Here is a 17156-nt window from a genome sequence, read left to right as displayed (position 1 = left end):
TTTCAACGACCTAGTTTAGCCGGTCGGGGGAATACATGCTGAAGCAACTATGACGTCAGTGGCGTAGAATTGACGTCATTGTCCGCGTCGTCGCCCTGAGAATGCGAACAATGAACTGTCCGTTAGTACAATAGCTAAAAACTTCACTGCGGCGCTAATAGATATCCTAGCTCGTTCTGTTCAGTTACTATAACTGCATTGCGCTACTTATACAATGCTTCCTTTAAATTATTCAATTATAATGATGATGTTACAGGTTTTGTTTTGGTTAGTTTCGGTTAGTTTTGGTTAGTGTTAATCGGCGCTGATAGTGTTATTTTTGACAGATTTTGAAATATCGCGCATATTATCTAATATTGGATGTAAGGAAGTCAATAACTATTGTTTCAAAAATCACATTAACCATGAAAACTAAATTTTTTAGATATAGCAAAAGTTTATTTGTTGTACGATTTTCTATTTTGTCATATTGGTAATTATTATGACACTTTTAATATTAACTATATATTGCTTACCAATAAAAAACAATATTAAGTATTATTAACAAACGTATTAGTAAAACATAGTCTTTGGTATTCTAAATTTATTTCACAAAAGATGTTCGAAATGACCAGCATTCATCTGCACGTGTAGGTTTTCGATACATTTTTTAAGAAGTTCCGGTTGCCCATTTAGGTCCTCAACTTTTTCTCGTATTCGGCTTTATATTTTCAGAATTGTTAGGAGCCTTCATGATTCTAGGGAGGCCGATAAAATGGTGTCAAGAGGATTAAGATCTCTACTGTTGGGAGGCCACAGTATCACACCATTGTATTTATTTCGTAGATAGTCTCTTACGTCTGTTATATATATGTTATATGGTACCCCGTTCTGTTGCCATACTATATTTGGAATCGCAGCAGGAGGTAACTCTCTGCTATATATTCTTCTATTCTAAATCTAGGGAAATCGAAATATAAATCGTCGTCAGGTACTGGATTAAAATTATTCCAAAATTTAGTCTTGCTTTACTTCGAGAAATAATTCATCACTCCCGTAAGGAATTAGACCAAATCAATAAGACTCTTCTGTATCTATATCTTAAAATTGCTTCCATCTTGTCCCCATTCGAGTTCGGTACGATTTCAAACATGATTCAACATAATGCTCAAAATTTTCGTTTCTCCTCTACCCAGAATCACATTCAAAACTAACGCCAACACTAGTGAAACCATCAAACTTTTATCAACTACCAAACACTGTTGTATATGTATCATCGCACCAACTTTCACGGAAGAATCAGTTCTTGCAAAAGGTTCCAACTTTGTCCTTGTCCCTTGTATTATCCCAAAAGAGAAAATCATTTCAGGAAACACAACCTTAAATCTGTTATTAAGGCTTGTTATCTATCAGATCTATCGATTAAACCTTTGACCTTTTGTCAGCACCATTGGTTCGGCAGTATATTCTCTGGCAAAATATCTAGCTTTTATATTAAAACTCTTTACAGGGAAACCTGATACTTTCGTACTGAATTGCTTTCATTTCACTGAACAACTAAAAAGTATTACTTTAGATCCACATGATGTTCTAGTTAGTTTCGACGTAGAATCCCAATTTACTAAAGTCCCTATTCTTGAAAATCTCAACATCACTTCAGATACATTAAAATCCGAGAATCTGGAATTAAACCTTCTCATCTTAATCGCAAAATACTTAATTTTTCAAAGAGACTTTCACAGTGTTACCAACTCTCCAAAATATTTATCCCTAAAGTTTGTGTCAAAAACCCTTATAGTCGCCTTAATTATTGAGTTGTCCCCCTAAAAAATATTTACAATGGACGCTTTATAAAGTTACGCTTTCGGGGGTAGCGTAACTTTTAAAAACGGACATTCAAAGGCGTGATTAAGGGATTTGTAGCCAATAGCCAGTTAGAGTGGGGAACTAATTTGAGGGGAAGGTAACTTTTAAAAACATAACTTTATAGAGCAAAGAGCATTTACTGTAATTAGTGTAATTATAAATTCATAATGATTAAGAAATGATATGTTATAATATGTTTGAAAAGTTTTTTATTGTAAATTAATTAATACATGAAATATTTTTTCTTCATCTGAAGATTCACTTTACAAACTAACTGACCATTACATACATACAACACTAACCTGTTAGTTAGGCTTCATGCCTGTTAGGTAGACTTTTTTAAAAATAAATGGATAAATCGTTAAAACAAATTGGTTCTTTTTTAATAAAAGATTTTCAAACCTACGACCTCGGCAACTGGACACCTCCGTACAGTTACGATTTCTGGGGTACCAGTGAGTGTCTTATTACCCCAGCTCTTTGGGAAAAATCAAACGCTCGAAAAAACTATAGAGAATATTTACTCTGTTAACGTTTTGTTCAAAGCGAAAGGCGATACAGAAACAATTTTCCTGACGATGATTGATCTCGGCCGTGACGTAGGCAGCCATTCAAGAAACCCGAGCTCGATGACCCAATGACCTAAAATCCCGGGAGGATCGCTTCTTTCGGTCGATTTACCGACATTAATCCATAAAGTGGAGTATAAAATTGATCTTTCAAAGAAACTTCCACTTTGCAATCAATCAAGTCTTTTCAAGAATTTAACTAATCAAAGTATAACATTTTAGGTACGTCTGAAAATATTTTCATATTGATTTGATTATAAATTATTAGTTTAGTCAGTTTAGAACATCACCTATTTTCTTCTTTCCTATATTTGTATTGCTTATTTGTTTATCGCTTGAGTCTCGTCGGCTTCTCCTCCGTCTACGGTGACTTGGCGTCTATTTTGAGTATTTTGTGCTTACTGCTTTCAGTGCTTTCAGTTATTTTTTTGTGGTATTACTGAAAAACTAATAATTCATGTAAGTGGTAATATATAAGTGGTAATATATAACATAAGATTTGATAAGTTCTAAGCCAACGGACCATTGTTTTGTAGTCTACCAACATCATGCCTTGTTTTATATTATTTTGCTAGGTCGATGAGATAGCAAGCTCTGACCCCGCTGATTTCAAATGAATTTGCAATGAAATTTACTTTGTTGGGCATGAAGAAAATAGAGAAATTTTTAAAATTAAAAAATATGTGTTATGGTGATTGCGTAGTTGATAATTTTTTTAAGTGGCTGCTGGACCAAGTTAAGATAAAATTGACTTTTTTGTAACCTATATTACCTATAATATACGTTTTAGATTACATGTCTTTTTTGATTTTAGACTTCGATTCGTATTTTATTGCTTAGTTTTTGAAAACAAGAATAAAATCCACTTTTTCTTCATGTCTTTTGAGCAGTTAAATTTAGGCATACAAAACTAAACTAATTTTTTATATAAGTAAACAATGCTAGGATCAAAACTCAATCGATACAAACATGGCGGCAAAATAATCTTTTTCTACTCCCTTGTCAGTTTCGTTTGCCACGGTTCCGAGCCACTTCGAACATTTTCGGGATATTACCGCACGGGTTTGGGACCAATCGGATGTTTTTTGAAATTTTATTGCACGGGTTGGATTTTGACGTTTGTCAATTCTGACGGCCATGCCAGTAAATGTATTCGTGTTGTTTTGCGAAAATATATCCAACGAGTAATGGTCGTAGAACAAGTATAGTATGCAACACGTTCGGTAAACTTTTGAAGTCACTCGCTACTAAACACTCCGCTCGTGCCAAATAAACTCGTGAGTCAGATGCCGTTTACCGCACTTGTTGCATAATATACTATTTTAGGTATATAATATAATATATATAATATAATATAGTATATCTTATTCTTAAAATGGATGCAAGAATCGGCCCCCAAAAACAAAGTATTAATTTTGGGAATCACCCTGCATAAAGACCAATTTTCACATTAAAATGGTTCTTGGGTTAATTCATAGAAACGTTTTTCCTATTTTGTAAGGCTAGTTTTCATAGTGATAGTAGGTACTTTACTGTCAAACTTAAAAGTCGTATTTGTTTTATTTTTTTTTTGCGGGCGATATTACCTACTCTCATGAAGGAGATCTTACCGATAAGAGTTTAATGAGGTTTGTATTTAATCAAATGAATTACATAAATACATACCTAGATCATCGTGCAGATTAGCATCTAGGATCACTATCAGCGTCAAATCAAGCATTTCGTAAAGGCGGATGTTGGGATTTTTGAAACCTTTTTTTTAAACAAATAAGTTCCTTTTATTTATTTTTTTTCATAAAGTACAGATAAATAAATCCTGTCTTTCTCAAAACTAAAATATTTTCGGATGCGGATAAGAAGTCAGACACATCACAAACATCAAAAGAATGTGAGAATTCCCCGAAAAGAGCTACTTTCACCAAAGACAGAAAACCTGTCAAATATCACTAATTCTTTTAGAGTATAGTTCAAGATAGTATCTTACTCTATATTTAAGATAATTTAGGTTAGGTTGTTCTATGTTTTTGTTATATTATACACCTAAAATTTTTTCATATCTACAATAGAAAAAAAAGTGTATAAAATGTGTTTTATTAATGGTATCAGTCGGTAGTCCTTCACTTTTACCATCAAAAGCAAAATTAAAGATTAAATAATATTAATTGCAAAAAATTTGTGCATTTCAAATATCGCCTGCTATTCCAGTTATGACTTCACCAACCATACCCAATGAGTTAATTCCATCACACGCCAGTACCAAATACTGGGATAGAATTTTTGTAGTCCTACAACCAATGGGACTATCGGACATTACCTTTCCAGTATTTCTCATAGGCTGTTGGAAATAACCTAATAAGTAAGGTCCACTGGTATATCTATATAAGATCCTATTTCCTCACAGTCGGATATACCAACGACGTCTCAATTAGTATAACTGGATATCCCTAGTATGTCCCAACAAACATCCCACGGCCATACGCATCTGATATACTGTGGACGTTCCATTTAGTAACATCGTATATCCTTGAGACGTCTTATGGAAACAATTTATCCTTAGGATATCGCAAAGACGTTTTACGGACGTCCTTGTGCTATTTGGGTAACTAACTAATCAAAACTATAACTTACACTTAAGAAATTGCAATCTTGAAAAGCTATCCTTATTTGAAAAAAAAAATTATTTGAGAAAGAACGCTTAACGTGACGGAATTCAGGTCGAGACGATAAACAACCTTCTTCGGGGAAACCCAACCGCCACGCTTTCCAACGACTTTCAACCCGCACAAAAGAGAAACAATCGTCTTCCAGAAAAGCCGCGTAAGGGTTCGCGCCTCCTCCGTCTCCCGCGGCAATCGAAACTTTCGGCCCGTAAATATCACGTGTTAAAACCACATATCGATTACAAACAAACAAAAACTCACGTGCTTGAAGCGCGTAGAGCCATGCGCCACCTACCCTTATAAATACGGGCGACTAGCGTAGCGCCGCTTCAGTATCGCATCTCGCACCTTACGAAACTTCGCGATGAATTCCGTAAACGAACGAACGTCGAGCGCCAAAACCGACGCGGAAAACACCGAGAACCGACGTACGTCTCAACTATCGGTGTTTCGAAAGTTTGCCAGGAGAAAATCGCACGGGGAGATTCAGGTTAGTGATGTGCATAATCGGAATCATCGATTTGAATAACGAACGATCATTCAAATAAACGATTATGAATGAAAAGAGAATTATTATATTAATATTATTAGTTATTAGTTATTATTATTAATAGTAAATTGAACTGAGGTGGTTTTCAATTCATGAGAATCCTTTTATCAAAATAAATAAGAAGTAAAAGTTCAGATTCTCACGAAATTATATATTTTTACATGACTATTGTTTCGACAACACCGTGTCTTTATCGAATGTGGTAAATAGTTGGAATTTAATTTAGTAAAAAATATAACATATTCTAAAATAATGATAAAGTTATTCTGAAATATAACAAAAATCGCGTCAACAAAAATTAGTACAGATGGATCACAAGTCTGACTATAATTCATAAAAAAATAAAACATATTTTATAAACAAAAAAATGTACATGTTTAATTGATAAGACTATTGTGGCATGCAATTTGGTTTACTAGCGCTGAAAGATTCTAGGCAAAAACATTCTTCTTCATCTTCGCTTATTGCTGAACTTTCTTTCTTCGTGTGCGTTTTCTTCAATCCTATACCTACATTTTTTGTTACCTTCTTCGCTTTCTTTTCTTCACACTCAATCCGAAATTCTTCAGGTCTGTCCGTGTAGATGGTGGATTTTCTTTTCTTCTTACCTTGGGGCTGTAATAAAAGGCCTTACTTTAACTGGACCAAATTTCTTGGCGTTTTCTGTAGACGGATGAGCAGTGCTTGTTAATGGTTTGACAGTGCTTATGCATTGTATTGATGTATCAAGAGTACGGCTTGATGTTTCGTCAGTGTTAGATGACCGCAAGGAGCAGGAATTGGTTAGTCTGTAACGTATGATGGGACAACATCTATTTCAGTGAATATATCCTTATTAAAAGGATACATTCCTGTACCTCAAATGTAAATCCGGCGTGTATATTTGATGGAGTGAGTACCCGTTACAAAGCAATCTTAATAAGTTCTGATATATTGTATATAGTCACAGTTTTTCCCGGATTGTTTTTCATTCAATTTTCGCTAGCAGTATTAATACCTTTCTTTAAAGGTCCATATAAAGAACGATCCAAGGGTTGTAGTTTGTGACAACAATGCGGCGAAACTCTTTGCAAAACCCTAGAGCCTGAATGGAAATAAGATAAGATTGATTGTCGAGCATTGATTGTTATTAACTGATACTTTAGCCTATTTCTGAAAGTGTCTTGGAGAAATTACGAATTTTTAGTCTTGTATCCATCCACTAGTATAAAAGTTTTACAAAAAAAAGTACCATTTGGCACTCTAAATGAGGACTGTCCAGTACCATCGACAACTAAAATGACCAGAAAACAAGTAACCCGATGCACAACTGATAACAATATTTACCTGAAAGACACTGAACTACCTACTTTATCAAGCGTTTACCACCTTTCCTATAGTTTAGAGGAGTGATTAAAGAGTTTGGCAGAGCAAAACGCAGGGAAAACGGAAAAGAGGAAGAGCCAGGGAAACATGGGACAGCACATTGGGAAAGATTTTGAAAAAGAGGGGACGAACATGGGTAGAAGCTAAAAACTTGGCACTAAATAGAAACGACTGGAAACTTTTTATCGATAGCTAAATTGCATGCAGAAATGTCACCCTTACACCCTACGGGTAGAAAGGGACTAAATTATAGATAGATAGAGGAGTGATGTGATCTCCACATATGGATGCTCGTCCAAAGTTATCAGGCTACCTGGCAGCTCTATTTTCGACAAAGAATGTTATTCAGTGTTTCCTGACAATGTAAATTGAATTACACTATCTGGATAAGTGATAATTACATCAAAAATAGAAAACAGACAAAAAGTTGAACTAAATAGTTATTTACATAAGATGATACTTACAAGTGAAGGACATAGTTCAGTCCCAAACGAAGCAAGGGCTGAGAAAATGGTTTGAAAGTAATTAAGATCTCTTCTTGCCAATTTGTGCATACCTATTTTATTTGTCCCGAATCCAACAAGCAGATGTAAAAAATCAGTATTTTTTGACAGCACCTGTTTCTATTTAATCAGTGTCAAATTATGTTTGTATGTACTGCAATATTCACTTTCCTATCTGATCTGTTAATGCAATACCCCAAATTTTGAATGGCTGCCTAAAATTCCTGGTAAATATCAAAAGTTTCCTGCAGATATATACTTTTAATTCTTCTTGTTGCAGCTGAACTGACCTTGGTAACTCCACACTTTCTGTAGTTTTTTGACCAATTAAAAGGATTTGTAGTTCCTTATGCTTGTTCTAGTAAAAATGTAGGGATTTCTGTTTAGTAAATTCACAGGTAAATATTTGTGTAGGCGTGTTTTTCTAAGATCGTATCAGGACCTCATATTTGCCACATTAGCTGTAATTTCCTGAAAGCACAAATTATACGCGTTTGTGGGTGGGAGTCTTATATAAACTACCTCTAAATCTTACCGGTGTATAGGCACATTCTTTTCCTTACAGTTCTGACCACAAACACAAGTTTTCCAGTGGGTGGGCATCGCAAAAACAGGAAAATAGTACGCACCAAAAATGTAAACCACAATGGCACAATGTGGCAATAGTAATTACGGCAATTTAGCAACTTAGTCCGTTGGAGGACGACGCATGCGCAGAAGATCGATACCTTCTCTACGAAAATATCATAGTCACCTGTGGCGCGTCAATTTTTACAGTAGTAAGGTACCTTATAGCTATATGGGTGCAACCATAAGATAATATAGTGGCTCTACTCGGTAAAAAGTGATGCGCCGCAGGCGGCTATGATATTTTCGTAGAGCAGGTGTGGATCTTTTGCGCCAGCGTCACCTCCAACGACTAAGTTGCCACATTTCCGTAATTTTTCTGAAAAAATTGACTAATTTTCATAAGAATGCAAAATCGCTCTCTGAAATCCGAATATAATTGGCAACGCCGAACTAGGTACTGCTATTGCCAGAGAATAGTAACAATCTGTGCTATTGTTGATTACGTTTTTGGTGGTTATGATTCTCTCCGTACCTTTTTCGCGTTTTTGTGAAAAATTTTTTGTTTGTGGTTAAAACTATGTGCCTATATACGGGTAAGTGTTGCCTTATGTACAAGTTAATTTAAAAGATTTAAAAATGGTTCTATAGTCACATTTCGTGAATTCGACTTTATTGACATTTTCCATAGAAGTTAAACCAATATGTTTATAGAAATAAACGGTTTGCGCTGATTTACGGGCACAGATTGGGGAAAAAAATAGCTTGTATCGTGTCTCGCTTATAGAACTGTAATCGAAATATCTCGATTACATCGTTCATAATCGCGCATCATTATTTCAGGTATGTGGCAGCGCTTCGAGTTCGAGCGGGTCCGTGTGGACGGACGACATCAAAGACCACCACAGCAGATCGAGAAGCGTTTCGCCGATTTCCGGGTCCACTTCCGAGTCCGATACCGACACCCAGCCCCGATCCTACACGTCGGTCGAGAACCTCAAGAGGATATTTCAAAATTTGAACATCTACAGGCGATCGCAGAACTGTAACAGCGGGAAAGAGCTGGACAAGAAGGCCGGCAAAAAGTCGAAACCGAAAAGTATCCTACGGCCGCCAGTGACGTACATATACGTGAAGGGACTTTCCGGGTTGCCTACGCAGAGGATACCGAAACGGAGAGGGGCCTCGCACGGCTGCAACTGCAGCATGCACTACCTGACCAACTTGAATCACCTCTAGAGTGAAAGTGTCGTTTTTTTTTTTCCAAACGGCGATACGTTCCTTCGATTTGTACCGGACTGAGTGTCGAGAAACTCAGCAAAAAGTGTTTGCCGTATAGTAGTTCGCCCCTTTCTGAAGCCCATATTTATATATTTATATGTATATATATGTATACTTTTTGGAGAGGTGTCTTTGCTGTGTAACGAAACACGTTAAGTACTTGTGATATTGTACTATGTGTGATATTGTAGGTTTATTGTTGAATACAATAAATGATAAGTAATATAAAATTGCATGTTATTTGGCTGCCCAAACCGGACGCTAAAATGCTAATGATAGTTTTTACCCCGGCCCCAAACGAACAGTAAGAGTCCATATCCATGAAGTTTAAACGGAGAGTTGAGTGAGTTGAGTTGAGTTACATTTTCAATGTGGTTAATGGAACTAAACAACATAATTATTTAAATAATAATAATCATCATCATTAATTCTTGAAAAAGCTCCAACTTTGTCCTTGCTCTACGTATTATCTTAAAAGAGAAAATCGTTTCAATTGTCGAATCTATCCTGAACAAATTACCATCTTAAACAGCTAATTAAATTCGATTGGAAACATGCTTAAAACATTCAAATCTCCTAAACCTAATATTCCAAACTCTGAATGCAAAACCGTTGTTGTGTAAGCAGTTACAGAGTAGCCAGAGAGCCAGTTTAGGTTGTGCTCTGAAGAAGCCAACAGCATGACTGGCGAAACGTCTGCAAATTCGATTCAACAATAACCGATCCAGGAGGAATCCAGAGATAGAGGATCACCGACCTAAACTAGACACTGTTTTTTTTGTTACTTTGCAGGGACCATAAAATCAGGACCAATGTTCTTAAAATATCAATCGTGTCAAAACCTATTTCCTTATAAAATTCTTCGTAAATCTGGTTTTGCTTTATTTCGAGAAAGAATTCATCATATCCAAAAAAAAATTGACCCAATCAATAAGACTCTTCCGCCTCTACATCTTTAATTTGCCTCCATCTTGTCTACATCCGAGTTCGATACCCTTTCAAACATGATTCATGAGAAATCTGAAAATCTTCGTTGATCTTCTACCCAGAATCACGTTCAAGAATTTGAGAAACAAGCCTCAACACTAGTCAAACCATCGTATTCTTCTCAACTACTATGTATCATCGCACCAACTGAAAAATCAGTTCTTACAAACGGTTCCAACTTCATCTTTGCCCCACGTATTATCTCAAAAGAGGAAATCATTTGACATGTCGACTCTATCCTAAACAAACCGCCATTTAAAACAGCTAATAAAATAAAAATCCAAACCTATTAGATCTAAAGCCTGAACGCATTGCTATAAATGTCTAAAATTTAATCAAGATATTGTAATTCTATAAACAGATAAAAAAGATAAAATGGTGATCATGAACGCTAGCGAATATCAGAAAAATATTTAAGATATTCTTACAGGAGGAACCATAAATGTGTTATTAAGACTTCTTCTCTATCAGAATCCCTGAAAAAGTCTACTGACTCCCCAAGGTTCACAAACCGAGATTACTCATTTGACCTATTGTCAACACCACTGATTCGCCAACATATTCTCTAGCGAAATATCTAGCTTCAATATTAAACCCTTTACAAGGAAAGCTGATAGTTTCCCTTTCATTGAAGTATTAAAAACCATGACATTCGAACCACAGCATATCCTGGTTAGTTTTGACGTAGAATCCTTCTTTACTAAAGCCCCTATTTCAGATATACTAAAATCTGAGACTCTGGAAACAAACCTTCTCGTCTTAATTGAAAAATGCTTGTCTGGAACATATTTTTCTCCTTGGATAAAACCAAAATTAAAATTAATTATTAGACGCTCTTATCAATAGAAAATTAGACCTAACATTTCATCATTCTGTTTGCAAAAAAACCCGAACACCCACACCGATACTTTAATGCATTTTTACATTACCCCAGTCACTGAACCCTTGTTTAAAGCACCCTCCATCTGCTCTTTTCTCTTTTTACCACAATCTTCTAACGACAACGAATCCACAATTTACCACTGTTGTCATTCCTTAGATTCAAAGCATCACTGACCACATATCAAAAGTAATTAAGAAATATAACGTCAAAACCAGATTTAACACTTGTCCAAAATCTCTCAACATCTTCGATCGTCAAAGACAAAAATTCGGTTTGAGCAGAATACAGAATACATTGGAAAAACAGGACCAAACATATCAACCAAAAATCTTCGATCCATCATAAACAAAATCCCCTTTGAGATACCAGGAGTTTACAGCATTCCATGCATATGCGGCAAAGAATACATTGGAGAGACCGGACGACAAATATCAATTAAACTTAAAGAACATGAAAGATCAAGATAAATAAACTCAATCAATCAAATTTTATTCGATAAAACTAACATTCTTGCATGTAACAAATTGCAGAAGATTTGTAAACAGTATTTCAGTAGCATGTTGAAGTTTCTTGGAATAATAGTAAATAGTAATTAAAACTGTTATTTTATTCTTGTCCACTATTATCGTGACTGCCGTTAACCAACTATGCTTGCGAAAGCTCGATTGATGAACATTGATAATATGATATTGCTTAAGGTTTATATTAATTAAAAGAGTATGGGTTGTGTCATTCCGGAGTGTTGAATTTTCTAAATGACTGGAGTTTTTTAAACAAAAATGAATTAAATATGTAATGCACTATCGAATAAATGGCGTCCATAAAATGCCCTAAATTCCGACCCCAATAACTATTGATTTTTAATATGGTTTGTAGAACTTCTGTTTCAGAAATAATAGCAAACTTCTTGTTTATTGTGTGGATTATAAAATTCATATTAGTTTGATCTACGTTTTCGACTTTTGAGGTACGGTTGTATTATTGGGTTTCGAAAGTTAAGATATTGTAATATGTCTGAACTTTGTTTATATTTTTGCCTCCTTGTAAAAAGGCATTCTTTTCCCTTGATATAGTTTGTTTCGTCTAGCTTGGGTACAAACAAAAGTTTTGGGTACAATCACGAGTCACCATGCAAGTTGAGAAAACAAATACTGTCCACTATTGAAGCTTGAAAACCTTCTTGGTTAAAATTAAGTAGCCAGCCTTTTTAAATATTTTCATGCGCATTTCACCGCACGATAACGAACCAGCATTATCACAATACCGACGCTTAGGAAGGATTTGAACTTTGACTTTACCCTTTATGTTTTCAACGAGTTCTCGAAGTACGTTGTCATATATAAACGATAGTCCGTTGGAAAGGTCAAACGTATATCGCACATTGCGGTTGTTTTTTATTTTTCAATTCGATTTGAGAAATGTCGGATGTGTCGACGCCATACAACAATTTCAGATGTATAAACTGCCAGGAACAATCTCATTAGGTATCCAAAGGAACTATAGAGTTACCCAATAGATATTTAAGCCACACAGGGATATATTTAATTTCACAGGCCAGCAATTCCTAAACTTTTAAAAATTAAATTAAATTCATTATTTTCATTAAAAAACCGAATTAAATAACAAGATCTCAAACAATAGTCCACTTATTTTTGACCCTCCTGCTGGAAAAACTTCTGGAAAAAACTGATAAGTAGGCCAAATGTGATTGTAAAAAGGGTAGTTTTATACTCATTACATGCCATTTCGCTAAGTTTCTCTAACATCTTTTCTAGAAAGTCTTTGTAATTTAGAAAACCTTTTATAATATCAGTAAATAAAACCCATGCAACTTTTTCAGATTCTATTCACAAAGTGTTGATTTTCGATTAATCGCCTTATTTGTGGAATTATAATAATCCCTTCCTTTAATTTTGCAACTGAGACAGAGGGAAATTTTTATTGGAAACATGCTCCATCTTTATTTAACGTTTTAACGTACTAATTTGCTAAACACCAGCAGTTCAAACAAGAGGAATATTGTTATGAAAACAAAAATTGATACACCTGTTGAAAGCGTATTTAATTTTTAATGTATTAAATTCATGAATGAGCAGGAGGCGTAAGGGTTAGCTTTATACCTAATATGTATATTATGTTAATCAGTGCGAAAGCTGATTCTATTATTATATAGATATTGTGACGTCTTTAGTGCAATCGTATTAAAAAAACACTTCTTTTGAACTGAAAAGTGAGTATGTCGAGATTTTAAAATGCCACAGATCAAGCGTAGTCAAGTAGCTTTTTTGTTCTGTATTTGTCATGGACTGTTAAGCAGGGACCATAGGCAACATCACAATACGCCTTTCCAGATAAGATTAATGAATCGCAATGTAAAGATTGACAAAGGTAATTAGGTCTAAATCCTGATTGCTTTTAAGGAATTAGAATAAATTTATTTAAGTAGCTAACCAGCCGTCTTTCAGTGATTTTCTCTAAGACCGTTGAAAATGTTGGCAGAATACTTATACCCCTTCTCAACTGTAGCATGATTAGGGATTCTGGATAGCGGCAGAATTCGTATCTTCTTCCGTTCGTTAGAAGATTGCGATTTCTCTGTAGAGAAGTTTATGACAATTTTCAAAAAGTTAACTTGTCATGTCGTAATGAAGTTTTGGTTTTGCTAAAAGTAGCAAAGCCACTGCAAAATGGATATTCATTTTCCTCTAGATAGGGGTGCATTCAAAATGCGGTTAGATGAAGAATTTTGCGATCCTTTCTTCATAGTGTCATAAGCAAGTCTCGTCTAAATAATAACATTACTTTTTTCTCTCGAGAAATTGATTAATCCGATTACGCTGATACAATTTCTCTACGAATAAACTCTGCATTACCATTCCTAAAGTTGTTACCTTTTCCTTTCCGAAAAAAAATCATTGTTTGGTCCTATAACTTTCCAACTCATTTAGTACCTTATGAGCTCCGGAAGTATTCTCCCGATCCATCGCCGAAAACGCTGCTCTCAGCACGTCGTTTTTTTCGCATTGTTTCTTTTAGTTTGTTTTTCTTTCTTTTGGTGGGCCATATATCGTGTGTTCCCCATTTAAAATGTGCCTTTGTTACACCGTTTCTTCTTTTCCACTAAATTATTATCAAGGAATAGCGCAAGGTAATGCAATATGACAAATAATACTTTTTTTTTTATGAAAAGCTAGAAAAGTCATGACCATGAACACTTTTATCTCACGATTTGGTAGGAGCTTTGAAATATAGTTGACAAAGTAATCATTGATAACATCTACATTAATCAGTTGAGGAGGAATATCAGGCTTGTTAGAAATTACCAGATCTAATTGTCTTAGGGTAGACCACATTCCTAACCTCACTAAGTATTGTCTGTCAAAATTTCATGACATTTCAGTTTTAACTATCTAACTCATATAGCTGCCACTTCGTACTTTTATATTGCTGAAATAGGCACTTTTTAATTCAACAAAGTTTATATTGCCAGGAAGTGAATAAAATGTTCAAAGCAGTCAGCAGCCACATAATTCGTTCGCGAAAGAGTAAGCAACCGATTTTTTTGATTACAAAATGGTAACTTATACAAACACCGATATAAATAGACACGAAATCGGCGGAAATTGCATTCCTAGCAGCGGTCGTGCTAGGCAACTTGGACCAACTTGAACAATTGTTAAAAGCCGGTGTAAATCCAAATGTCCGTACTGAAGACGGTCATACGGCTTTGCACATAGCCGCGGAAAAAGATTATTTCCTTGCAGGTAAACTTAAACAATTTTAGATACATACAGGGTTATTCACCCAATCAGTTCATTGAAGGCTGAGGTCTCATTTATAGGTCGAGTTAATTGTCAGGTACAGGGTATGGGGCAAATTGTCCAACAACAACAAAGCCAAATAATAACGCATTTTTTATTTCTCGAATAGCCAAAATTTAACGTGAACTTTTAGAACAGCAAGAGTTAAACATTAGATATACTTAATAAATAGGTTATTAAAGAGCATCGTTTCACATATATTTAAAAAGGATTTAAAAATCGTCATCTGAGTTGCAGTTTACACAGATATAATGGGGATATTTTGCACGCACTGCATCTTATCCACCATTGGTACGTATTTTTGTAACTATCTGAGCATATTAAACAGAAACAGTCATCTTCATCCGTCTCATCAGAGCTGATGACATTTCCATTTCGTTGCTTTATTTCCTTGTTACTTCTTTTGTCCTTCCAGATCTTTCTGCCTCCTGCTCTTCTATTTCGTTTTTTTTTGCTGGAATGTTACAATGACAGTTTTTACTTGACTTCTCTTAGTCTGCCTGACTTCTTTTGGAGCTGCTTTATTTTATATTATAATTTTAATCTTACTGCAGGGAGTAGTTAAAAAACCAGAACATTTTGATTCGGACTGAAAACTAGAGTCCGAAGGAGATTGATCTGTAGTTTTTCTATAAGAAAGAGTTCAAGTGCCTGAACAACTTGCGGATTTTGAAGTTGATACAGGACTAACGATTTTCTCTGCAAAATGGGATTCTATAGCTTGTGGCGGTAAATCGGTGATATTTTTGTGTTTCCAGCTTCAATCAGTCTAGAACTAAACGGAAATTGTCAAAAAATCTGTTAACATTCGTTCTATTAAAAGTTGAACACCTTGCCAAACTCGTGGATTCTGGGGTTCGGATTGAAAGGGTAGGTCGCCTTTTTAAAAATATTATTGAGAATAGTCAAGGGCTACTTTTCTAACACTTTTTGGGGTTAAGCCAAAATAAATGTCGTTGATTCCAGTTGCTCCTCCGACTATGTATTAAAAACTAAGCGATGCCCAACATGCCCTACATTTACAGTGGATGGTTGTTGCTCAAAGACTTCTTCTAGTGTGACTTTTGTACAAAATAGCTATGTTGTAGTCCTAAACCACAGAGCTTCGACCTCACCGGTTTCAGTTTTTCTAATGACATGAAAAAGTTAAAAATATGTGGGGCATGCTGTCATAACCACAATTTGATCCAAAAGGACTAATACCAGTAAACATTTTTTTATTATTGGTAAAATAAACTTGGGCTTAAGCAAATATGATCAATAGGAAGCCAAATTGTACCAATTCTCAATATCAATAATATCAAAATAACGTTGACGAGTCTAGTAAAATGTTTAAAAATTGATAAGCGACAACTAGCCCTGTTCTTCCCTACTTCTTTTTGAAAATATTTTCAAACCCTTCCGGTCAATTCTCAATTATTACATAAAAAATACATGAATCGATCTATGAGTATGGGCGTACTTAACAAACACCAAGTACTACTGATTCTCTCTTACTTCCAAATAACATAATCGTGTAAGAGGGTATAACCATAACAATAAAATTTTAATTTAAAAATGTGTAAGACTATTTATTTTTAATTAAGTATTTGGGTCAAAACGAAAGGTGATCAGTACGTCAGCGAGGTGACACGGTTCGCATCTGAAACTAAAATAACAACCTGAGTACCAAAAATTATTAAGATTCATAAAACAAACTTAATAAAACACAGAAAACAGATATATTTTGTAATCCCATAAAACCTGGAACTGAGTTTAGGTTGGTACTAAGGGCGGAACACACGTAGTACCTATTTCAATCACTAGTGCTGATTATTCCGATCGTGCAATTGATACTAAGGGCAGAGACACACGAATTATCCAATATAGACATAAAAATAGAACAAATAGAACAAATAATTTCAGAGAGCGATGTCCAGTCCATCCAGCCATTGGATAGCCTCTTTAGGGAGTCCAACAAAGTCTGAGAGGGGGCCGGGGTATGCGCGATACCATCTTGGCAGTCACATTGAGGAAACTGCTTTATTCCCCATTTGAAAAGTGAATCACCGCAGCGCCCGTCGCCCGTGCGACCAAGTGTTACGGGGCAAGTCGAAGCCACTTGGTGGCTTGTTCACATTAACAA

General features: G+C 35.3%; 2 protein-coding genes across 2 annotated transcripts; one reads left to right on the top strand and one right to left on the bottom strand.

The window, feature by feature from the left end:
* Positions 1-5423: 5423 nt before the first annotated feature.
* LOC132707474 (uncharacterized) lies at positions 5424-9505 on the top strand. Its single transcript, XM_060679343.1, has 2 exons — positions 5424-5564; positions 8903-9505. Exons 1-2 carry the CDS (start codon positions 5439-5441, stop codon positions 9296-9298), a joined length of 522 nt encoding a protein of 173 aa, XP_060535326.1. The 5' UTR covers positions 5424-5438; the 3' UTR covers positions 9299-9505.
* Positions 5955-7699, bottom strand: LOC132707475 (uncharacterized). Its single transcript, XM_060679344.1, has 2 exons — positions 7454-7699; positions 5955-6239 (listed from the first exon to the last, which is right to left on the bottom strand). Exons 1-2 carry the CDS (start codon positions 7541-7543, stop codon positions 6015-6017), a joined length of 315 nt encoding a protein of 104 aa, XP_060535327.1. The 5' UTR covers positions 7544-7699; the 3' UTR covers positions 5955-6014.
* Positions 9506-17156: the final 7651 nt, after the last annotated feature.

The sequence above is a fragment of the Cylas formicarius genome, unplaced genomic scaffold (genome assembly GCF_029955315.1).
Source record: "Cylas formicarius isolate icCylForm1 unplaced genomic scaffold, icCylForm1.1 PGA_scaffold_9__14_contigs__length_23061073, whole genome shotgun sequence".
Lineage (NCBI taxonomy): Eukaryota > Metazoa > Arthropoda > Insecta > Coleoptera > Brentidae > Cylas > Cylas formicarius.
Note: the sequence above shows the minus strand (reverse complement) of the source record. Positions and strands in the feature narration are given on the sequence as shown.